This window comes from Bombina bombina, chromosome 2 (assembly GCF_027579735.1).
Source record: "Bombina bombina isolate aBomBom1 chromosome 2, aBomBom1.pri, whole genome shotgun sequence".
NCBI classification, from domain to species: domain Eukaryota; kingdom Metazoa; phylum Chordata; class Amphibia; order Anura; family Bombinatoridae; genus Bombina; species Bombina bombina.
In genome coordinates this window covers 522647239-522673013 of record NC_069500.1, presented here as the reverse complement: position 1 = coordinate 522673013, position 25775 = coordinate 522647239, and the positions used below count along the sequence as shown (strand labels likewise).

At 41.6% G+C, this 25775-nt stretch overlaps 2 protein-coding genes across 9 annotated transcripts in view; one reads left to right on the top strand and one right to left on the bottom strand.

Annotated features, from left to right (window-relative positions):
• The window catches only part of ACIN1 (apoptotic chromatin condensation inducer 1), a 448130-nt gene extending 444755 nt beyond the window's left edge, over positions 1 to 3375 (bottom strand). For 5 of the 6 annotated variants that reach the window (XR_008400654.1, XR_008400652.1, XR_008400653.1 and 2 more), the window contains exon 1: positions 3238 to 3375. Coding sequence is in view for 2 of the 6 variants with exons in the window: in XM_053702293.1 (XP_053558268.1) it covers positions 3238 to 3375 (138 nt within the window). In the remaining 4 variants the exon portion in view is untranslated. The remainder of the gene's footprint in view (positions 1 to 3237) is intronic. The other variant, XM_053702296.1, reaches the window with a different exon arrangement.
• C2H14orf119 (chromosome 2 C14orf119 homolog) overlaps positions 3094 to 25775 on the top strand; it is a 40837-nt gene continuing 18155 nt past the window's right edge. For 2 of the 3 annotated variants that reach the window (XM_053702297.1, XM_053702298.1), the window contains exons 1-2: positions 3094 to 3225; positions 10171 to 10332. The gene's annotated coding sequence lies outside the window, so the exon portion shown is untranslated. Of the gene's footprint in view, positions 3226 to 3421; positions 3553 to 10170; positions 10333 to 25775 lie in introns of those variants that run through there. The other variant, XM_053702299.1, reaches the window with a different exon arrangement.

Here is a 25775-nt window from a genome sequence, read left to right as displayed (position 1 = left end):
TTTCTTAAGCGCATCATGGGCACGCTGTCTGGTTACAGCATGCCTGATCGAGCCATTAAAATTAATATAGCTCACTCCCGCTACCAGACCGAACTACATTCGTTTTAATGGAGGATTCGGGCCCGCGATGTGCTTAAAAGGGACACTGAATCCAATTTTCCTTTTCGTGATTCAGACAGAGCATGCAATTTTAAGCAACTTTATAATTTACTCCCATTATCAATTTTTCTTCGTTCTCTTGCTATCTTTATTTCAAAAAGAAGACATCAGATATTTTTTGGATCAGGACCACAGACAGCACTTGTTTATTGGTCGGTTAAATTAATCCACCAATCAGCAAGAACAACCCAGGTTGTTCACCAAAAATGGGCCGGAATCTAAACTTACATTCTTGCATTTTAAATAAAGATACCAAGAGAATGAAGAAAAAAATCCAGAGTACTGAATCAAACAAAAAGCTTAGATGCCAACTTTCTAATTTACTCCTATTATCAAATTTTCTTCATTCTCTTGGTATCTTTATTTGAAATGCAAGAATGTAAGTTTAGATGCCGGCCCATTTTTGGTGAACAACCTGGGTTGTCCTTGCTGATTGGTGGTTAAATTCATCCACCAATAAAAAAGTGCTGTCCAGAGAACTGAAACAAAAAAAAAAAGCTTAGATGCCTTCTTTTTCAACTAAAGATAGCAAGAGAGCGAAGAAAAATTGATAATAGGAGTAAATTAGAAAGTTGCTTAAAATTGCATGTTCTATCTGAATCACGAAAGAAAAAATTTGGGTTCAGTGTCCCTTTAAGAAAAAACAGACCCGCTCAGTAGAGCCAGGAGGAGCGGCGTTCTGCAAAACAACTTCGTAGTAAAAAAATCTCAGTAACTCTTTGTTGTATATACTTGGCGCTAAGCTAATGTTATATAATTCTGCACTTTGTGCAGAATTATATAACATTATTTTGTAGGTTTACTGCCCCTTTAATGATTACGATCTATTATCATTATTACCCCCCTTCCCACCCGCCCTCTGCAAAACTTTATTTTTCTCTCTTCAACGTTCTGATCCCTTATCCAATCTGTTGCATTGGCATACGGCTCGGCAACAAAGAAAATAATACAGGCGTTGCAGATCTTTTGTTGAAAAACAGAGACGTATGCTTAGGAGCCTGCCCATTTCTTGAGCACTATATGGCAAAGTTTTGTAAGAATGTTATCCATTTGCAAAAGCACTAGATGGCAGCACTATTTCCTGCCATGTAGTGATCCAGACACCTACCTAGGTATCTCTTCAACAAAGAAAACCATAAGAAATTAGCACATTTGAGAAAATAAGTAATTTGGAAACTTTTTAAAAAAATTATTACATAATTTCTATATTTTGAGGGTTAAAATTATACGAAAGGCTTTTGTTCATTATACATTGGTGTATTTGCAGTAGTGTTTACAGCACTCTAAAAACGGAAAACTGTATACAAGATATAATTGTGTTCGCGGTGGCTTGTCTCCATCAAAGAATGATCATTGCTATTACAATATTTATTCATAACACAAGCATGACCTGCCATCAAGTTTTTATATAAAAAACAATTTTTAACTACTACATAAGACACACATTTTGCTTTCCCTCTCGCTTTGATACACCTCCCTACCTGGTCAGTTTATGTAGTGACCACATAACAGATCGCTAATGCACACAAACACTTCACTTTGTGCGAAGCAATACGTGTGTACACAATGCTATTTTAATTATACTAAGGTAAAATCTTAGTTTAGGCTGTGTGGTTTTTTTGTCTGTCCCTTTAAGACTTTGTGACCAGGTGCTATCCTGCCTTTTAAGACTGTGTGACCAGGTGCTATCCTGCCCTTTAAAGGGACATTCCAGCCAAAATTGGAAACCACATGGGAGCATTTCGGTATTGAATAGAAGCATTTTTGTCATATACATGCATTAGCAAAAATGCTTCTAATAAAAAGCTATAGCTGTTTTAAATGTGTATTTAAGTATGCAACGTGCACCAGCATTTTAAACACAGCACTTGCTCAGAGAGCCTAAGGTGCTTTTGCCATCTGGTAATGACTCAATTTGTGAATTGTTGACATGGTAAAAGCCCCACTGATGATACGAGCAGCTGCAGCATTTAAAACGTGGATGCAGTGACAATATCTAGCTATGCTTCACATGCACGTGCAGAGAAAAATTCTAACACTAAAACAGTGATAACTTTTACTAGAAGCATTTTTGCCAATACATGTATATTGCAAATATGTTTCTATTCAAAGATGTAATTAATCTATGTGCAATTAAATTTTGACCGGAATGTCCCTTTAAGGCTGTGTGAACATTATTTGCTCAGCAGTTTGTACAGTTGTTACTGAGAGGGCTGCTTTAAGTGTCTGTGTACAGTAAACAGTTACAATTGTATAAAAACCTGTAGGCTGAGTGTTTGATACAATGTATCCTGTAGATGAGCAGAGCTAGCTGGGGAAAGTCTATGGGGAAAACAGGGACTTTACAACCCAAAATATGGCTCCCCTTTTTGTTCCTGGAGACACAAACATTGCAGCGTTGTGAACCCCCATCATCTGAACCCCCATGCCAATTTTTGTAGGAAAATAATGAGATATGGCTGAGAAAATAATTTAGAACGCTAAACTAAGATTTTACCTATACTAAAATATAAAAAGCGACTACATTTTGGGAACACTGCGAACCATACTCTAGAAATAGATCTCGCTTAGAAGTATATACAAAACATTTTCCAAAATACTGCATTGCGCTGCTGCCGTACAAACTAAACATAACAATTTTGGTTGGTGGTAAAAAAAAGCATATTAAAATAACGTAAACAAACTGCGTGAATCTCTATACAAAGTAACAATAATGTCAGCATCCTAAAACTATAATATTTAATCCAATAAGGCCTTCGTAAGCGCGGCCTTGTAAACAAGTGGGTTGGACTTTAGGGAGCGGTCACGCGCACGTGGTAATGTTTTTAACGGCCCAAACCAGGAAATGGGCGTAAAATAGGTTTCTAGTACATCACACACGCATGCGCAGAGCACTAGATGTAACTTAAGCGCATGCGTCAACTAGATTGCACAGATGCGAGCATGCGCTACACTAAGATGCTGAAAGGAAGAGGAGGAGCTGATGGGAACGCGCGGAGCTTGTTTTGAGAAGTGCGCGCTCCCGTATACAGTGCCGTTATCCTGCACGGCACAGAAAATACATAGGTATTTACTTACCCCTTTAAGCCGTTTTAAGAGAGCGTTCTTCTGACCGCTTTTCGGTAGTCCACGCTCTTCTAGCGCCGTCCTCAGGTCAGTGACACGTAGACTGTCCAAAGATCTTCCGTCCAAAGTCACGTCATCAAGTTCCGCCATGTTGCTAGTCGCTGTGCCCCACTGACCGAGAAAGAAATACCGGCCGCGGGGCGCAAGACGACCGAGCTCGGCCGAACCCGCTGTGTGACGTCAACTTCGGCCACTTCCGCCTCCAAACTCGGATACAGTCGGAGAATCTCTTCCTACTCTTTCCTGTGACGCTCATCGTTTCGGAAGGTACCGCCTCTTTTTATGTCAACCTCGGGCGAACTCGGGACTTTTCGGAGGATTAAAGGGTTTATGAGGTCCCATGTTTTGTAAGAGAAATTGCGACCTCTAGAGACCACTCTTGCATTACAGACCTGTTACATTTGGTTGTGTTTTAATAATTTGTGTTATATATTGTTGTCAGGGCAGAGAGGGCGCTAGAGATATGTTTGTCCGTAGCCTTGACATGGCTAAACCGATGGGATGTATATAGAATGAACCGGGGTTCTATACAGTGAGGCTATCTACCTATTCTCCCAAACGGCCTGGTCTATACCCCTTTATAAAGAAAACTTAGAAGGTTGCGATGGTAAATGCAACCATGAGTTGGTATTCTGACTTGCTCTGTCTGAAAGTTGAGAATTCCCTTTCCTGACTAGTTTCTGCCAATGTACAGATTTAAAGGGACTCTCAAGCAAAATAAACTTTTATGATAGTTTTAAGACACTTTACAATTTGCTTCTACACTCAAGTCAAAATTAAACTTTCATCATTCAGATAGAACATGCTATTTTAAACAACTTTTTTTACTTTCATTAACAAAATGTGCACAATCTTTTTATATTTAAACTTTTTGAGTCACCAGCTTTTACTGAGCATGCGCAATAATTCAGAATAAATGTATATGCTTTTGTGATTGGCTGATAGTTGACACATGGTACAGGGGAAGTGGAAATAGACACAACTTTAGAAATGGTCAGAAAAAAATCTACTCATTTGAAGCTCAGACTAAGTGCTATTGCAATGTCTTATCTTGCATTTGTTGATTATGCAACTCTACTGTGTTTACTGGTCATATAAATGTCAGTCTTTTTATATTCACACTTCCTAGGGAGCAAGATCACAGGGTATATGTATACTAGTCTGATTGGCTGATGTCTATCACATGATACAGGGGGCTGAAAAACGGGAGAAAAAAAATCTGTTAAATCATTTTCTTTTTTTATTATGCACTTGTTAATAATTAAATTCTACTGCATTGAGTGGTTCTTTAACAGAGTAAGGCGGACAGGGGCGTGTATCTTTGCCGCTGTCAGCCCGGCTTCACATATGCATTTACCATTGCACACTACGGCTAATGTGCAATGCTGCCCCCTGCTTGTGTGAGCAAGAGCTGTCAAACTCCCTGGGATAGATATACATAACATAACAGGTGGCAAAGTGGTTTAACCCTTTGAGTGCTAATGACGGCTCTGAGCCGTCACAGAGTTTCTCACTCTGGTGCTAATGACGGCTCAGAGCCGTCATGAGCACTCTCCCACCTTGAGGGAGATCTGGGGGCTCCTTACTGCTGCTACCCCGGCGATCGTGCCTGTAGAGTGACAGACATCGCCGTGGCTTCACGTGACGCGCGGTGACGTCACGCGCAATTACGTGATGACGTCACCGCGCAACTTTATTTATACTTATCAATGTTAAGTATAGGAGGAGGGGCATGCTGCTTAGAAACCTGTGTCTCAGGCATCTAAGCAGCTACAGACCCCCAAAAACCACGGTTGGAAAGGTAATTGCCTAACCTTTCCAACAGTGTAAGTTTTGGGGGTCTGTTAAAAAAAATTAACAAAAAAAATTCTAAAGAAAATATTAGCACCCAGGTGGGAAATGGCTTAGCAGCCAAAGGGTTAAAGTGAAGGTCAACTTTGATGAATGAAAGCCCGTTTTTTTTATTTTTTTTTATTTATAAATACTATTAAAAACGGGCATTTTCATTTATCAAAGTTTAGAAAGCAGCCGTTTTGATTAACAAACTTACCTTTTGTTTTTTTCACAGCCAGAGCAACTTCCCCCACATGGAGATCCTCTCTTCACACGTCATCAATGACTAATCCAGCTTCCTCCAATCACAGCATGGCCTCAGGCAATGACTACCCTGGGGGAAAGCCGTGATTGGAAGTAGCAGGATTAGTCATTGATGATTGTGAAGAGAGGATCTCCGGGTGGGGGAAGCTGCTATGGCTGTCAAAAAAGCAAAGGTAAGTTATTTAAAACGGTTGCTTTCTAAACTTTGATGAATGAAAGTGCCCCTGTTTTTAATAGTATTTTTAAAAAACGGGCTTTCATTCATCAAAGTTTACCTTCACTTTAATAAACACTGCTTCTTAAATCTCGGGTACAGGTTCACTTATGCTTTACGTGCAGCCCAACGGCGCTCTGACCCCTTGATAAATGGGGCTTCAAGGAACAGTTATGTTACGGATTTAGTTAATTGCCAAATTAGTTTTGTTGACTTCATATTTAAGAACACTGTTTGATACCAAGGGACAGGAAAACCAAAATTAAATATTGAAATTGAATATCAACTTTCACGATAAAGTGCCTGTTTTTTAAAAAAACTATTAAAAACTGGCATTTTCATACATGAAAGTTTACATTGCACCGGATTTTACAAATACTTACCTTCTCCTGAAATGCCGGATCGCCGATTTCCCCCACACACGCGCACTTTTTCTTGCTTTCCCTTCCTCCAATCACGACGTGGCCTCACCAGATGGACACTCCTGGGGGGAGGGGAAGCAGTGATTGGAGGAAGCCCTTTAGTTATTGCTGACGAAGTACAGAGGACCTGCAGGCGGGGGATCTGCGTTTCAGTAGAAGAAGGTATTTTTACAATCCGGTGCAATGTAAACTTTCATGAATTAAAGTGCCCCTGTTTTTAATATTATTATTATTATTATTATTTTTTTTTTTTAACCAGGCACTTTATCATGGAAGTTGACATTCACTTTAAAAGGCTGATCATTCCGTTATGTAATTTTTAACAGCTTTCCAGTTTGCTTCTATTATATTTGATTTGTCCTCTTGGTATCTTTTGAAGAGTGGACCTAGGTAGACTGACACTGATATAAACATTGTTACAAACACTGCTGCCAGGTAGTTAGATACATGTGCATATCCTGATCATACAAAGTATTACTCTGTAACAAAGCATACCAAAAGAACTATGCAAAACTGGTCATAGAAATATATTGGAACGTTGTTTTAAATTTCTTTTGCAAGAAGTATGTTTGTAATAACACTGAACTAAGTGCATATGAGCTAAAGCCTTGCCTTGTTGAAGTAGCATACATAATGAGCTGTTGATGCAATTAACCACTTTATTACGTGAGATTGGAGACTAAGCAAATATTTGCTACCAACAGTGCTGATGTTTTGGATAGATAAGGCCTTAAAGTAAAGTTTAGTATATTGCTATGTTTGTTTATAAAATACATTTAAAATAACTAAACTTTCATTTATGATTTCTTTCTAATTCTAGTTTTAAAGGGACATTAAAACTAAAAATGTTCTTTCATGATTCAGACAGAGAATACAATTTTAAACAAAATTCCAATTTACTTCTATTATCTAATTTTCTTCAATATTTAGATATCCTTTGTTTAAGAAATAGCAATGCACATGGGTGAGCCAATCACATGAGGCAAATATGTGCAGCCACCAATCAGAATCTACTGAGTCTATCTAGATATGCTTTTCAGGAAGGAATATCAAGAGAATGAAGCAAATTGGATAACAGAAGTATATTAGAAAGTTGTTTAAAACTGTATTCTCTTTTTGAATCTCGAAAGAGAAAATTTGAGTTTAATGTCCCTTTAAGCCTACTTTTTTACCTTTAAATCTGCAAAACTTGTTTGCCATTCCTTCGCCCACATGAAAAAAATGTTTTTGTTCGGTGACGAATATTCATATAACAAATTGATTGGTCCCGCAAGGGCGTCTAAAAGCGTTAGATCGACACCCCCATTTCGAAATTGCGCATGCACCTATCCTAGAAGTTCATCCATGAACCGGTGCACGCGTTCATGATAGCCGCATGCGCATTTAAGCCCTAAAGGGAAATCCCATGTACTCACGTAGAGTTATTCACGTATCGGAGCAGAGATTGTATTATTGCGCATGCGCAAAAAAATAGTATTCAAGAGAGCGAGCACGGATCAATATGTATAGAGTGGGTGGGACTGCTCTTACATGTAAAACTACTAAAGCCGGAAGCTAGCAAAAGGTACAGAAAATATAAATGTTTAAATTCAGCACAAAGTTAAAAAAAAAAAAAAAAAGTTAGCGACTATATAGTATTACTGTAGTAGAATCCATAGCATTATTTGCGGATTGTAAAATTTACTTTCACTGTAAAGGACATTACTAAGATAAGACGCTGACAACTCATTGTTCTTCCTCTGTTAAACATGGTTACCTGCAAGGAAATGCGTGCAGTCATCATTGCTTTTCACAAAGGGATTCACAGGCAAGGCTATTGCTGCTACTAAGATTGCACCTAAATCAACCATTTATCGGATCATCAAGATCTTCAAGGAGAGAAGTTCAATTGTTGTGAAGAAGGCTTCAGGGCCCCCAATAAAATCCAGCAAGCGTCAGGTCTATGTCCTAAAGTTGATTCAGCTGCGGGATTGGGGCACCACCAGTGAAGAGCTTGCTCAGGAATGGCAGCATGAAGGTGCAAATGCATCTGCACGCTCAGTGAGCCGAAGACTTTTGGAGGATGGCCCGGTGTCAAGAAGGGCAGCAAAGAAGCCACTTCTCTCCAGGAAAAACATCAGGGACAGACTGATTCTGCAAAAGGTACAGGGATTGGACTGCTGAGTACTGGTGCAAAGTTATTTTCTCTGATGAATCCCCTTTCCAATTGTTTGGGACATCCGGAAAAGAAAAGGTAAGTGCTACGATCAGTCCTGTGTCATGTAGAGTATCCTAAGACCATTTATGTGTGGGGTTGCTTCTCGGTCAAGGGAGTGGGTACACTCACAATTTTAGCTAAAAACACAGCCATAAATAAGGAATGGTACAAAAACATCCTCCAAGAGCAACTTCTCCCAACCATCCAAGAACAGTTTGGTGACAAACAATGTATTTTCCAGCGTGATGGAGCACCTTGGGGGGGAAAAATCGACATTTTGGGTCCATGGCCAGTAAACTTCCCAGACCTTAATCCCATTGAGAACTTGTGGTCAATCCTCAAGAGGCGGGTGAACAAAAAACCCACAAATTCTGACTAACTCCAAGCATTGATTATGCAAGAATGGGTTGCCATCAGTCGGGATGTGGCCCAAAAGTTGATGCAAGGCGAATTGCAGAGGCCTTGAAAAAGGAGGGTCAACACTGCAAATATTAACTCTTTGGTATCTGATGATCCGATAAACCTAGGTTCTTTGCAGCTCCTGAGCTTACCTAGATAAACCTTTCAGCAAAGGATAACAAGAGAAGGAAGCAACTTAAATAATAGAAGTAAATTGGAAAGTTGTTTAAGATTGTGTGCTCTATCTAAATCAGGAATGTCTAATTATGACTTTACTGTCCCTTTAATGTAGTTGTCAATAAAATCCTTTGACACTCATGAAATGCTTGTAATTATACTTCAGTATACCATAGTAATATCTGACAAAAATATATAAACACTGAAGCAGCATACTTTGTGACAATATTTGTATCATTCTCCAAACTTTTTGGATGGTGGTGACAATTGTGGGGTGGGGGAGGGAAGAGAGCTGTTTGAGAGGGATCAGGGAGTGGGATGTGTCAGGTGGGAGGCTGATCTCTACACTAAAGCTAAAATTTTCTTTGATCGCATTTGGCAGTGAAATGGTTGCATGAAATATACCAAAATCGGCTTAGATCAATACTTTGGGTTGTCTACTAAAAATGTTTATATATATAAAATCTACACACACACATGTGAAGGGTTATTCAGGGATTCCTGACAGATATCAATGTTACAATATAACTATCGCTAATTTTGTCAAAAAAATGGTTTGGAAATAGCGAAGTGCTACTTGTACTTATTGCCCTATAACTTGCAAAGAACTTGTAAACATTGGTTATTTCTAAACTCAGGACAAAATTTAGAAACTATTTACCATGGGTGTTTTTTTGGTGATTGTAGATGTGTAACAGATTTTGGGGGACAAAGTTATAAAAAGGGTGGGGGGGGGGGGTTCATCATATTTTATCATTTGTTTTTTATAGTAAATTATATGATGAAAATAATGGTATCTTTAGAAAGTCCATTTAATTGCGAGGAAAAACAGTATATAATATGTGTGGGTACAGTAAATGAGTAAGACTAACATTACAGCTAAACACAAACACTGCAGAAATGTAAAAATAGCCCTGTTCCTTAATGGTAAGAAAAGTGAAAAATGGTCTGGTCACTAAGAGGTTTTCTACAAGGATGTTAAATAATCTAAGAGCACTTAAAGTACCAGTACATACAGCAGATTTGCATAATAAACATTCCGTTTTTTTCTGACAAATGTCAGTTATTTCTATGTCCACTCCCCTGTATCATGTGACAGCCATCAACCAATCACAAATGCATATAGTATATTCTGTGAATTCTTGCACATGCTCAGTAGGAGCTGTTGACTGAAAAAAGTGTAAATATAAAAAGACTGGAAAAATTGGAAAGCAAAAAAAGGCTTAAGCTGAATAAGTGTTTTTTTTTTTTTGTTTGTTTGTTTTTTTTAAGAAGTTAGCTTTTTTGGGGGCTGAATTTTTTTTTTTTTTATTTTGTCTTTTTTTTTTCAGAAGTCCAAAAAAAAAATACACCCAGATTATGTTTTTGCTTTATTGCAGAAGTGAATGTAATATATATTGCATGAAGACGGAAAAAAGTAGGCTTTTGAAAATTTGAAGTCACAGTACGCATATTCCCCAGTTACAAAGAAGTTGCAATACAGGAAGTCATATTCTCTGAGGTATGGCCTCATCCTGAACTGAAAAAGCGATCCTAAACAGGTAAACACAATTTAAATTAATCACTATAGTTCACTAGGACCATAGATTTAAAGCAGTGTTAAGGCAACCTTCGCAATGGAATATTTTAAAATGAGGTGGTCAATAAATACATTAGAACACTAATTACATGTAGTTTAAAAACACACACACACAATCAATAAGTGATAGAAAAAATATTTTGAGATGTAAACAGTACACATTTAAATGCATTTTGGAGCCTAATTATTCCTGGTATGTTTGTGCAAATACGATTTCCACCTGTTTCCTACCTCCCACTGGGAGAATTAGGACTATTGTCCCACATTTACACCGCCTTTATGGAGAGAATACATATTTTCAGTATAGGTGATGGTTTCTATATGCAAAAGGCTCTATTTTTTTCAAATAATAAAGGTAAAGGAGCTATTTGCAAACAATTACACCCCAGCAGGTAAGATGGGCCATTGGGATCCCATTAAAGGGAAGAAAATTGAACAGTGCCTCTGGTTAATTTTCTTAGTCTACCCACTGATACTTATAAGGGCAATGCCCAAACAAATGCCCTTTTCATGGCAATGGGTAGTTTGTTTATTTTTTAGTGTTGGGTTTTTTATTTTGGGGGGTTTGGTGGGTGGTTTACTGTTGGGGGGGAACTTTGTATTTTTTGTAAAAAAGCTGATAATCTTGGGGCAATGCCCTGCAAAAAGCCCTTTTAAGGGTTACTGGTAGTTTATTCTTAGAGTAGGGGTGTTTTTATTTTAGGGGGGTGTTTTTATTTTCATAGGGATTTGGTTTAATTTTGTAAAATTTGGTAATTTGATTTTTTATTTTCTGTAATGGTAGCCTTTTTTATTTTTTATAACTTTGGGTAATTTGGGTTAATTTTAGGTGGTGTTAGGTTAGGGTGCTTAGTTATTTAAACAGTTATTTGCGTTGTGGGTTTTGCGCTTTAGGGGTTAATAGGATAATTAGGTTTATTGCGATGTGGGGGGTTTGCGGTTTAGAGGTTAATAGGGTAATTAGGTTTATTGCGATGTGGGTGGTTGACGGTTAAGGGGTTATTAATTTTAGTTTTACTTCAGATTTTTGGATGATGGTGGAAATATAGGTAAAGAACTGTTAGTTTTATTATTGGGAGGCGGCTCAGTCTACACATTATATATATATATATATATATATATATATATATATATATATATATATATATATATATATATATATATATATATATATATATATATATAGTCACTATGCATTGTGACTATATATATATATATATATATATATATATATATGTCACAATGCATAGTGACTATCAATAATGCAGACACTGACATTTTGTATTAATTCTTATTTTTTTCAGTGTCGTCTACATTATTGATACAGTCACTATGCATAGTTACAGTATAAATTATGTGTGGGCGGAGTTGCGGAAATTGCCGATCGCAACTTCCGAAAATATATTACGGGCATAGGAATTAACATTTACGTCAGTGTCAAACACTGCACGTTTATGGAAAGCCTCGCCTCTCGCTCGCGGAAAATTGCATGTATCTCTCGTGACTAACCATGCCCCTTAAATAAGTTAAAACATTATCTGACGCAGTTAGGAAAAAGCAGTCTGTAAGGAGAGTTGTAGAGAGAGATCAGTTAGATTAATAGCGGAGCATCGTATTTAGTTTAATTGTTTAGCATTATTAGCTATTCTATCCAAAAGCTTTTTTAAAAGCTAAAGATAAGCCTGGGGTGTGGTGTGTTTTTTTTTTTTAACAGCTTTTTTTCAAAGCTTAAGTTTTTCAAAAAGAAAAATGATTGGACATATTTTACCTCATAAGCTTTATAGAAAGCTAAATAACAGATGCTAAATATACTTATAAAGCTTTTTTAAAAGCTAAAGTAGTTTTTGTCTGTCTGTCTCTGTGTCTGTCTGTCTCTGTGTCTGTCTGTCTCTGTGTCTGTCTGTCTCTGTGTCTGTCTGTCTCTGTGTCTGTCTGTCTCTGTGTCTGTCTGTGTGTCTGTGTCTGTCTCTGTGTCTGTCTGTCTCTGTGTCTGTGTGTCTCTGTGTCTGTCTCTGTGTCTGTCTCTGTGTCTGTCTCTGTGTCTGTCTCTGTGTCTGTCTCTGTGTCTGTCTCTGTGTCTGTCTCTGTGTCTGTCTCTGTGTCTGTCTCTGTGTCTGTCTCTGTGTCTGTCTGTCTCTGTGTCTGTCTCTGTGTCTGTCTCTGTGTCTGTCTCTGTGTCTGTCTCTGTGTCTGTCTCTGTGTCTGTCTCTGTGTCTGTCTCTGTGTCTGTCTCTGTGTCTGTCTCTGTGTCTGTCTCTGTGTCTGTCTCTGTGTCTGTCTCTGTGTCTGTCTCTGTCTCTGTGTCTGTGTCTGTCTGTCTGTCTCTGTGTCTGTGTCTGTCTGTCTGTCTCTGTGTCTGTCTCTGTGTCTGTCTCTGTGTCTGTCTCTGTGTCTGTCTCTGTGTCTGTCTCTGTGTCTGTCTCTGTGTCTGTCTCTGTGTCTGTCTCTGTCTGTCTGTCTCTGTGTCTGTCTCTGTGTCTGTGTCTGTCTGTCTGTCTCTGTGTCTGTCTCTGTGTCTGTCTCTGTGTCTGTCTCTGTGTCTGTCTCTGTGTCTGTCTCTGTGTCTGTCTCTGTGTCTGTCTCTGTGTCTGTCTCTGTGTCTGTCTCTGTGTCTGTCTCTGTGTCTGTCTCTGTGTCTGTCTCTGTGTCTGTCTCTGTGTCTGTCTCTGTGTCTGTCTCTGTGTCTGTCTCTGTGTCTGTCTCTGTGTCTGTCTCTGTGTCTGTCTCTGTGTCTGTCTCTGTGTCTGTCTCTGTGTCTGTCTCTGTGTCTGTCTCTGTGTCTGTCTCTGTGTCTGTCTCTGTGTCTGTCTCTGTGTCTGTCTCTGTGTCTGTCTCTGTGTCTGTCTCTGTGTCTGTCTCTGTGTCTGTCTCTGTGTCTGTCTCTGTCTGTCTGTCTCTGTCTGTCTGTCTCTGTCTGTCTGTCTCTGTCTGTCTGTCTCTGTCTGTCTGTCTCTGTCTGTCTGTCTCTGTCTGTCTGTCTCTGTGTCTGTCTCTGTCTGTCTGTCTCTGTGTCTGTCTGTCTGTCTCTGTGTCTGTCTGTCTGTCTCTGTGTCTGTCTGTCTGTCTCTGTGTCTGTCTGTCTGTCTCTGTGTCTGTCTGTCTGTCTCTGTGTCTGTCTGTCTCTGTGTCTGTCTCTGTGTCTGTCTGTCTCTGTGTCTGTCTGTCTGTCTGTCTCTGTGTCTGTCTGTCTGTCTGTCTCTGTGTCTGTCTGTCTGTCTGTCTCTGTGTCTGTCTGTCTGTCTGTCTCTGTGTCTGTCTGTCTGTCTGTCTCTGTGTCTGTCTGTCTGTCTGTCTCTGTGTCTGTCTGTCTGTCTGTCTCTGTGTCTGTCTGTCTGTCTCTCTCTCGAGAGAGAGAGTGAGTGAGTTCTGGTGCAGAGAGGTAGATTTGGGTATCGTCGGCATACAAATAAGGAACCTAGTGAGGACGTGTAGATTGTGAAGAGGACAGAATCTTGCGGTACCCCAACAGAAAGAGGTAATGGGGCAGAGGATGCCCCAGAGAAGGCTACACTAAAGGTACGGTTAGACCGATAGGAAGGGAAGCAACAGAGAGCTGTGTCACAGATGCCGAAGGATTGGAGGGTATGGAGCAAAAGAGGGTGGTTAACAGTATCAAAGGCTGCAGACAGATCAAGGAGGATGAATAGAGAGAAGTGGCCTTTTGATTTTGCTGTAAGTATGTCGTTGGTAACCTTAATTATTGCTGTCTCTTGAGTGAAGGGGGCGAAATCCAGATTGCAGTGGGTCAAGGAGGGAGTTTAATGTAAGGAAATAGGATAGACGTGCATATACTAGCTTTTCAAGAAACTTTGAGGCAAGAGGTAGTAGGGGAAATAGGGCGGTAGTTGGATGGGGAAATTGGATCGAGAGGATTTTTTAAGGATAGGTGTGACTAATGCATGTTTAAGAGATGTGGGAACTATACCAGTGCTGAGGGAGAGGTTGAAGATGTGTGAGTATAGGGGTAAGGGAAGAAGAGAGGGAGGGGAGTAATTGTGAGGGGATGGGGTCGAGGGGACAGGTAGTGAGGTGAGAGGATAGTATAAGGGCAGAAACTTCATCCTCTGTAACAGGGGCAAAATATCTAAATTTATGGCTATGTGGGTTTTGGATGATTTTGAGCTTTTGAATGGGTAGGAGACCGGTAGTATGTTGAGAGCTGTTTTCATTTCTGATGGAGGCAATTTTGTTGTTTAAGTAGCTGGCAAAATCAAGGGCTGAGAGAAAAGTTGAGGTGGGGGTGGACGGAGAAGAGTATTGAATGTGGAGAACAGACGTTTTGGGTTTGAAGAAACAGTAGAGCAGTAATGTTTGAGAGAGCTAGGGAGCTGTTGCTGATCTAATGACTTGATTCTTCTGTGAAGTTTAGTGTGAGGGGAGGGAGGTGATGGTACAAGTGAGAAGGTGGTGGTCAGAAAGAGGAAAAGGTGAGTTTGTAAAGTTTGAGACAGTGCATCAATAACTGAAAATCAGATCAAGGGAGTGACCATCTTTGTGAGTGGAAGAGTCAGTCCATTGTGACAAGCCGAAAGAGGAAGTGAGTTGCAGGAGTTGTTTTGCAGAGGAGGCAGTGGAATTATCAACAGGGAGGTTGAAGTGCAGAGAATGAGGGCAGGGGTATTTGAGGAAAGTAAGGTAGCCAGGTGGCAAAGTGATCTAGAAAGATAGTTGCGGAGCCAGGTGGGCAGTATATAACTGCAGCGCGTATAGAGAGGGGAGAGAATAAGCAAATCATGTGTGTTTCGAATGAAGAGCATGTGAGGGAAGAAAAGGGCTGTATTTGTTGAAAGGTGCAACAAGAGGAAAGTAAAATACCAACACCACCTCCTTGTCTATTGTCAGACCTAGGAGTGTGGCTGGAGACCCCCATGTGACAGTGCAGCAGAGGAAGCAGTGTCTGAAGGAGAGAGCCAGGTTTCTGTGAGAGCCAGAAGATTGAGAGTGGGAGATAAAGAGTTCATGGATAGAAGTGAGTTTGTCGCAAACAGAGCGAGAGTTCCATAGTGCACAAGTGAAAGGGGGGGTGTCTTTAGATGCAAGAGAGTTTTGTTTTTGAAGTCTATTGAAGGGCACACATGGGTGTGCAGGGCAAGGAAGTTGTGGGGGACCAGGATTAGGGGAGATATCGCCAGCAGCTAGTATGAGCAAGAGGGAGAGTGACATGAGATGCGGATTTGCAATAGTGAGACTGTTTTTGTGATGAGTTGCAAGGGGGAGAGTCTTTAGGAATGTGTGAAGTTCATGAATTCAAAACTAAGGTGAGGTTAAGAGAGATGAGTTAATGAGCAGTGCAGGTGGTGAGGGGTAAAGAGTAATTGAGTAAAGTAGTTTGTTAAACAGACAAAAGGTGGCAAAAAGGGATATTAAGATATTGTGCATTTCTTCTATAAGGTACGACGAGTCCACGGATTCATTCTTTACTTGTGGGATATTATCCTCCTAACAGGTAGTGGCAAAGAGCGCCACAGCAGAGCTGTCTATATAGCTCCTCCCTTAGCTCCACACCCCCCCAGTCATTCTCTTTGCCTACACTAAGTACTAGGAAGGGTAAAGTGAAAGAGGTGATAAAATATTAGTTTTTAATTTCTTCAAGCAAGAGTTTTTTGTTTTAAATGGTACTGGTGTGTACTATTTACTCTCAGGCAGCAGATGAATGAAGACGTCTGCCTGGAGGATGATGATTTTAGCATTTGTAACTAAGATCCAGTGCTGTTCCCACAGAGGCTGAGGGGTACAAGAAACTTCAGTGTGAGGAACGTTTTCATGCTATATAGCAGTGAGGTATGTTCAGTCATTTTTTCTGGAGAGACTGTATTTCGGAAAGGCTGACAGTATCCCCATGAGGGTAAGGGTAAGCAGTAATCCTAAGAGCTATAGAAAGGCATTACTAAGCTTGCATAAGGGGCTAATTACAAAAATGGTTGACACTGAGTTTTGAATGTTTGTGGGCAAACGTTTTATGAACTGGGAGTGCTGTTAACGTTTTGTGGGCAATAACGTTTTTTGGGCAACTTTATTGAGGGTACACTTGGCTTATTTTTTGGGTCTCAGAACCCACATGGCTAGTTTAAAACCGCTCTGGTGCGGTTCTTTGAGGCTGTAGAGACATCGAGTGAGATGGGCGGGGCCTATTTTCGCGCCTCAGATACGCAGTTTTCACTTAGCAAGCTCCAACTCCTGAGGGTCCTTGTGGATGTTTTGGGCCACATCGAAGCTTTAACCCCATATTTACTATCCCTGAGGGCAGGTAGGCGTCACAGCAGGGCTGTGGCAAGGTGCTGGGGGTATTTTTTCCGGATTTAGGCCTAATTTCAATCCGGTTTGCACATTAAAGGGTTAAATGTTAAATTTCCTTGTGGGTCAAACTTAACTACACATATTGAGTCTGCTTGCAAAAATTTGAAAAATTTGGTGCATTTTAAAGCAGTTTTGCAGAACGTGTATGCTTTTTTTTCTCTTAAAGGCGCAGTACCGTTTTTTAAGATTGTTATTTTTTTTTCACTAAATAAAGTGTTTTAATGCTAGTTTGTAGTCATTACTAGCCTGTTCAACATGTCTGACATTGAAGAAAGTCATTGTTCAATATGTTTAGAAGCCATTGTGGAACCCCCACTTAGAATGTGTCCCTCATGCACTGAAAGGTCAATAAATTGCAAAGAACATATTTTAGCTACTAAAAGTATGTCGCAGGATGATTCTCAGTCAGAAGGGAATCAGGTTATGCCATCTAATTCTCCCCAAGTGTCCCAACCATTAACGCCCGCACAAGCGACGCCAAGTACTTCTAGTGCGTCTAATTCTTTCACCCTGCAAGATATGGCCGCAGTTATGAATACTACCCACAGATGTTTTATCTAAGCTGCCTGGGTTGCAGGGGAAGCGCAGTAGGTCTGGTGTGAGAACAAATGCTGAGCCCTCTGACGCTTTATTAGCCATATCCGAAGTACCCTCACAATGTTCTGAGTTGGGGGTGAGGGATTTGCTGTCTGAGGGAGAGATTTCTGATTCAGGAAAGATGTTCCCTCAGACTCAGATATGACGGCTTTTAAATTTGAACTAGAACACCTCTGCTTATTGCTCAGGGAGGGTTTAACAACTCTGGATGATTGTGACCCTATTGTAGTTCCAGAGAAATTGTGTAAAATGGACAGATTTCTAGAGGTTACTGCCTACACTGTTTTTCTGGTCCCTAAGAGGATTTCGGACATTGTTACTAAGGAGTGGGATAGACCAGGTATTCCGTTCGCTCCCCCTCCTACTTTTTTTTTTTTTTTCAAATTTTTTTATTTGTTTTAACCAGTATAACATTGACTGGGGATTCGCAGATCCCCTGCACATTATAGTACAAATTATATCATAGAGTACTAGAATGGAATACAAACAAACAAAAAGGAAAAAACCATTAGAAAGGATACAACTGAATCATTGAAGTATCAGACATAGAAGTCAATACATTGCTGAGAAATTATCAAAAGGAGGAGGGAGGGGGGGAGGAGGGAAGGGAGGGATTCATCCATATGGGGGGAGAGGGAGGGGGAGAAATGAAAGGCACCTATCGGGGTTCGCCTGAGGCGGGAAATATGTGCGTTACTATACCCTGACCTGGGGGAGCCATGTGGTGTCATGTATTTCCGTCCAGTCGGCCCAGACCATCTCAAACAGGTCGCTTTTGTCCAGACTATAAAATATATCCCTTTCCATAACCTGTAGGTAGGCCATGTTCCTAAGGATATCGGACCAGCAAGGGGGGGAAGTTTTCTTCCAGCATCTAGCAATACAGGTTTTGACTGAAGTTAAGAGGTAAACATAAAAGATCTGTTGATGTTTGGGGAGGGCGTGTAAGTTTAAGTGTAGAAGTGCTGTGGCAGGGCTTTTGGGCAGTTGTATCTTGAGAGCAGATAGAGTGCGGAAACATAGACTCCACAAGTGAGATAACCTGGGGCATTCCCACCAGATGTGGAGCATGCTCCCCTGGGCCCCACATTCCCTCCAGCATTGTGGGGGGGACGTCGGGAACATCTTGGCTAATCGCACTGGGACCAGGTACCATTGAGAAATGACTTTGTAGTGCGTTTCAAACATTGTCACACAATGCAAAGATTTTTTGGTCAGGGTAAGAGACCCTTGCCAGGCACCAGCCGAGATTCTAGTATGGAGGATAGTGTCCCACTTGTTCAAATGCGGGGCCAGGTCCGGGGGCGTCGTACCCTCTAACAGACAGTAATGTCTCGACAGAGGCTTGTGGAGTCTACGTCCACCTTTCCAAGTAGATTCCCATGGAGTAAGTGGGCGCGAAGCGGAGGGGAAAAAACCCCAGCTAGATAGGAAACTCTTGATCCTAGTAAGCTCGAAGTGGAGGTAGGGTGGGACATCTTTACCAAGGCTGTCCCTAGACAACTTGAGATAGCCATCTCCACTGGTCGCAGACCAGAGATCCGAAACGTGTCACCCCCATTCTAGCCCATGTGTTGGGGTGTGTCTCTGGGAGGCCTGTAAAGAGGCCAGGGATAGAGGTAATTGGGGAGGGATGTGGCGCGATCAACTTGCGGTGCCGGATCTTATCCCAAACCGCCAAGCACTCTACGATTACAAGGTTGTGGATGTTCAAGGTTCTACGACTGTGGACCGGGGTCCAGATTAGATCTTTTAGATAGATATCAAAGGGCAGTGAAGCTTGTTCAATGTCCCTCCACCTGTCTTGAGATTGCAGAACTCCCCACTGAGAGATATGCATGAGCATGGCTCCCTCATAGTACTTTATTATGGATGGGGAGGCCAATCCCCCCAAGTGAACCGGGAACTGGAGTGTTTTATGGGCTATCCTAGGGGTTTTATTCTGCCAAATGAATTTGGTGCACTCGCTTTGGAATTGCAACAATAAGTGGGAGGGTACTCTAATTGGTAGGCACCTAAATAGGTAGGTGAGCCGCGGGAGGAACGACATCTTGAGAGAGGCTATGCGGCCCATCCAAGAAATGCTCTTGTGATCCCAGGTATTTTTTAACGCTCGCAGATCTGCAAGCAGGGGCGAAAAGTTATCCTTGACCATCTGTTTCAGGTCGTTAGATATTTTAACTCCAAGGTGAGTGATACATTTACTAGACCATTTGAAGTCGCATTGCCTCTGGAGGGCCGAGATGTAGTTTTGGGGGAAACCCCACCAGTAAATTTCTGTTTTAGGGACGTTAAGTTTGTAAAAGGAAAGAGAGCCAAAGGCCTCAAGTATATCCAGGAGTTTAGGGATGGTATGGAGAGGATCTGCCGAGAACACCGTCACATCGTCAGCGAATAAGGCGATGCTATGTTTAGAGCCCGAGAGTGTGATACCCACCAAGTCTTTGTTGGTGCGTATTGTTTCTGCAAGGGGCTCGATTGCCAGGGCAAACAGAAGTGGGGAGAGAGGGCAGCCCTGCCTCGTGCCATTACGGATGGGGAATCGGGTTGAGTGGAACCCCATCCCCCTAACTGTGGCTGTGGGGTTGGAATATAGGGCTTGGATCGCTAGACGTATATCAGAGGGAAATTTGAGAACCTCAAGGGTCTCCCAAAGGTAGCTCCATCTAACCCTATCAAAGGCCTTTTCGGCATCTAGAGAGATAACCGAAAAAGGCTTGTTCATTCTCGTCGATTCGCAAACTATGTTAATGAGGCGCCTGGTGTTATCTGGGCCCTCCCGGTTGTGTATGAACCCTACTTGATCTGGGTTGACCAGGGTAGGCAGAAGTTTGCAAATTCGATTCGCAATAAGCTTGGAATAGATTTTTATGTCCACGTTTATAAGCGAAATAGGCCTATAGTTGGGGCAGTGAGAGGGGTCTTTGTTTGGTTTCGGGATCATAATGATCTCAGCCTCCAAAAATTCCTTTTTAAAGCTTCCTCCTTGTCTGGCAGTGTTAAAAAACCTAAGGAGTAGCGGCACTAGTTCTTGGCTGTAGGTTTTGTAGAACTGTGCAGGAAATCCGTCAGGACCAGGGGCCTTAAGAGATTTAAGTCGCTGGATGACCTGCTTAACTTCCAACTGAGTGAACGGGTTAGTTAGGGACTCCTGTTGTTCCGTCGATAGGGAGGGTAGGTTTAAGGAATCGAGAAATTCTCTAATCTGTTGAGTGGAGGCGGGGGCCCTGATCTCAGTACCCTCAAGGTCATAGAGCTTAGAGTAGTAGTCTGAGAAGCAGTCCCCTATCTGTGAGGGGAGCTTGTGGGTCTGGTTGTTGTAAAAGATTTGGTGTATGCGAGACGTACTGTTCCGCTGGCGTAGTTTATTCGCTAGCAGTGTATCTGCCCTGTTGCCTTTATAATAAAACATCTGTTTAAGTCTTGTGAGATTCTCTTGGGTACGTCGCAATTCTAGACCGTTAATATGCGAGCGCACCGCTGAGATCTGGGAAGACAATGCTTCCGTGACGTTGGTTCTGTTAGCAGATTCCAGTAGTCTTAGTCTACAGTGGGCTTGGGCTAGGGAGAGTCCAGCTAATTTCCTAAGGCGGGCTTGCTTGCGGATGATATAGCCTCTGGTTACCGCCTTAATGGCTCCCCAGAGTGTGTCATCGGCAGTCTGGCCGTTGTCGTTGAGTTGGATGAGATCTATAAGATCCCTTCGCAACTCCTCCCTGAAGGGGATGTCTGCTAGGATGTTGCGTGGGAGAGACCATCTGTTTTTGTGGGGACAAGGGTCACTAAGTTGTAAGTCAGCAAATACCGGATCATGGTCGGACCATGGGCATAGAGGAATATTGGATTGGAGCACTGAGTCCAGGGTCCCGGCCGAGCAAAAAATATGATCTAACCTAGAATAGGTTTTGTGTACCTGGGAGAAGTGAGTGAAGTCTCTATCTGTGGTGTGTAGGGAACGCCAGATATCATAATATCCAAACTCAGACATGATTGATTTGAATCGTGTAGAGAGAAGGGTCGGTTGGGGGGAGGGCCTAGTTGGGTTTAGCGTCTTATGGTCAAGGTCAGTGTCCCAAATCATGTTATAGTCCCCTGCTATTATGACTCTGCCTTGTTTATGCTGGTTAATCAACCTCAAAATTTTCCTGAGACAAGCAGGCTGTTGGGAATTGGGTAGGTAAATCGAGACAAGGGTATGTGTGACATGATCTAGTTTACATACTACGATTGTGAATCTGGCCTGGGGGTCCCTAAGTACCTGGATTTCCTCATAAGCTATCCTCCTGTGAATCATGACAGCGGTCCCTCTAGCTTTCTTTGTGAATGAGGAGCACTCAGTGGTCGTGTACGATCGAGAGTGGAATCTGGTGGGGGAGGTTAACAACCAGTGTGTTTCTTGTAGAAACACTACGTCAGGGGGCGGAGCTGACCGCCAAAGCAACAAGATGCACTGCTCAGGAGCTCCTGACTTCAACTATTTAGAATGTGATTTATAATTGGTAAATTTACCCTATTTTGCTAGCATTTAAGTGGAAATAACACTGGAAGAATCCTGGGATAGGTGGATAGAGCATCGGAGGCTCTAGGTATGCTGCAGACCTGAATAACTGGAGTAAAGCTCCCGGTCGCAAATTGAGGCGCCATTTTGGGGGAAGGTGTATCGTGGCCGGCATGGAATCTCAAGCGCTGTATTCCAGCATTAGGGACCTATTGGAGGACTATGGGAGGAAGATTTGTGACAAACTCGATGCTCTTACAGCTACAATTCAAGCGACGAGAACGTGCCGCACTAACACAGCTGAGGAGCAAGGACCAATACTGAACCCACAAGGTATCACAGAACTTGCGGATCCCCAGCCGTGTTCTGCATCACAGATGCCGGTGAGGGCGGACCTCAGGCTGAGATCCCGCTCTACCTCTGCCGTTGCAAGCAGCTGTCATATACGTGGGGAAAAGCAACACGGGCACTTGAGCGTGGAGGCAGGAACTGAGAGGAACTGTGGTGCCCACGCAGGACTAAGTATGCTCCTCTCTGCCATCGGAGCTGAAGACGTGGTGCAACAAGTCTGCTGGGAACAACAGCGGCATGCCCGGATGCACCGGTCTTTGAGACTTTGCTCCCCTTGGTTTATCCAGCCTGTTTGGCCCAGTTTGAAAGCGGATGGGTTTGACCGCATGCAGACAGGGTAAGCAGCCTCCACAAGCAGGAGTGCTAGAGCAGTATTATTGGAACTGAGAGGGACGACACTGTTACGTTTCTTCTGCCAGAGGCTCCCTCTTTGCTGTGGGTTCCTACCCAAAGTACTCATGAAGACACATTGTTGGATCTCCTAATGAGGACTGCCCCGTGCTCCCATATACCATCTGGCACATTTCCCTGCTACCTGCATAGCCTACGCTTCTGCACACCACATATTTCTATATTTGTGACTGCCGCCCTATGTAAGCCAGTTTATTAATATTTGTACTACGCAGGACTACTATCCAGAACATTACATGCTTCTTTACATTAAGTACCCTTAGCCTGATGCTCTGTGCAAACTATATCTGAGTTATTATTGACAGTTTATGCCTCATGATCATACCCCATAATCCTGTTTGAACTGGGAATCTCTCAGCTTCATAGACAGGTTAATTCCTCCTAATGCTGGGGTTTGAACCTTACTATGTTCTTCACATGACAGTACCATAGCCATCTTTATTGCCTTTATATGTAACTGTGTAGTGTTTAGTGCACCACAGTTGTGTGTAATAATTACTAGATAGTCCTGGAGGTCCTTCCTGAGAGGCTTTGCAGTGCATAACAGATTAGCTACTGTACTTTGTAAATGTATGATGTTTTTCACCTAATAGTATTATAATCATTATTGCTGCCTTAAATGTGTAATTGTGCAGTGTTTAATGCACCACAGCTGTGTGTCATAACTACTAGATAGCCCAGGATAACCTACATGAACATAATATTTAGCCCTAGAATTGTCTCTGTAACGAGCACTTTGCTCTTTGACCTCGCAGCTCAATCAATGGCCGAAAATAACCTGACTGCTGGTAGAGTAGCCTTCTCATTAACTTACAGGCAAGGAGTGGGTTAAAAAAGAGAATACTGGATGAGGATTTATGCTTGCAGGACATTAAGGTTATTCTATTGTTGATGTTTGGAGATTTAAATCTCACAACCTACTTGAGTTATGATATTGACTGCCATGTAATATTTTATGAAGCACTTAAGCTGATTTTGTATTGCACCCTCAGCTCTGTACAGCTTGTCACTGAAACACCATTTAATTAGTGCACTTTTGTTTATAGTTTCACCACACTGTAGTTGAATTTAAGGATTCTTTATGTATGATGACTACTATCTAAATATGCACAGAGTGTGTAGGTGCCCCTTCTTTGTGTGCAATGAGTCACATCAGCACTCTCACAGACTAATTATGGAGTAGTAATACCCTTTTTTTTCTATGTGTAGCTGAATTGAGGGCTTAATGTTATTGTTAACAGTTATGAATGCTAGGACTTTTCAATACTTTTGCTGATTGTGTATGTTGCCTGTAATCATTATATATTCTAGCGCATGTTAAGACTGTACTGTTACTCAGTTTATCTCATACACAGTCACCTATAGAATATCATATATCCTGTGATCCCTAGGGCAATGATTTTATATAAATTTCCCTATTAATCTTTTGTAAACAGCACATAAGCCTAATGCATTCAGCTCCCACCTCTCAGAACTGTGAACCTCCGTTAACTACTTCCCTATCCTCAGCTTTAACTGTCGTTAAGTTGCCTCACTAAATATCCATGTTTTCCAGCGTAGTTTGAGCACATTATACACAACATAGCTTTCACATATGTTTGAAGAGGCTAATTAAGATGAATATTAAAGTTGTTAGATAAGCACAATAACAATAGAGCGGTATGCTATTTGCGGCCTACCCTCCGCCCCCCACTATCTATGTGCGTTAAGGATGATTTATTTCTTCCCCGCATATCTTTTGACAGAGTTAGGTAGTCTCTGTCCAACCCGTAGAGCCATGACTTAGTTTTTCCTGTATTTTCATAGAACGGCTCTCGGGGTTTAAAATCAGGTAATTAAACTTTGTTAGAATTTCCTGCTTCTCTATAGTTTATATATGATAATAGTCCTAATCATCCATACGTTCCAATACAAGTTCAGTGTTATCAGTTAATAGATTTAGAATAGAAACTGAAGTCTGTTTTATTTGAATATTGTATGTTCATTCCACAATCTGTATCACTTCATATATGCTGGAACTGTGTTCTGTACTATTATCTATGTCAACATGTCCTCAAATGCTTGCTTGACTTCTGGTCCCTTGACTGGACCTGTTAATCTGAGGACATTGCAAATCTATTAGACTCACAAAATGAGGTGTTTAAATGTCACGTCATGTCAGTAGAATGTATCCTGTGAAGTTTTACCTTTTGATGAGACTGTTGTGAACCTGCTATTTTAACCTCAATAAAAAAATTATTAAAAAAAAAAAAAAAGAAACACTACGTCAGGGTTATGGTGACGTAGCATACGGGAAAGTAAGCTCCTCTTGTAGGGAGAATTTAAGCCTCTGGAGTTGTGTGTGCATATTTGTAAGCGGGACATTCTCTACCTCCGATCCAGGGAAGTAAATGGGCAGGAGAAATGTTTAGAAAACCTAGGTCCTCTTCCCTGTGAGAGGTGTGGGAGGGCTGGGGGTTAAGGGAAGTGATTAGCACAGAAAAAGGAAATGTACTGACAGCACAGGTGGAAATAGTCCACCTAGTTGGAACCCTGGCATGGGTTAACCAGTGGGGGGGGGGAGCTAAGAGCGGATGTGTGAAGAGGGGAGCTGGAAAGGCCAGCCCCACTCCAAAATCTATACAAATAAGCTATTAGAAGGTAAACAAACGTGCAAGTGAGTGAGTATCAACCTATGCGCCCGTTAAGGGCATAACCTAAACAAAATCATCAAGTTGAACATAGAAACCTGACAAGGAACAGTAAATGCAATAATGTCAAAACACATAAACATAATATATAGAATAGAATGGAGACACATATGATTATCTAGGTGCATATTCAGGTCAATGTAGGCCCCACTCATTATTACATCGGTGTGACCCCCGAGGGCAGGGGGGGGAAGGAGGAACGCATTCCACCACATCATGTCCGTGGGACCCCAGGCAAAGTAAATACGGAGGCCGGGTACATAGCGTTAAGCTGTAAAGAAATTAGGAAGCACCTAGACCTGTCATGAGGTGGCGGAACACGGTCCCATACATTTAGTAGCTACAAATGCCAGTACAGTACCCACCCCACTCCATAATCTCATAGAGCAAAGGGCATTAAAGGCAGAGGTGAGCATATTTAATCATATCAGGCCTGTAAAATATAATGGGCCTGTAGGTCTGCCAAGAAGAACAGTGATAATAATTAAATTTCTAAACCCATAAACCTAACATGCATGAACTCATAGGGTATGGCCTAAAGGACCATGAGGGGACATGTGT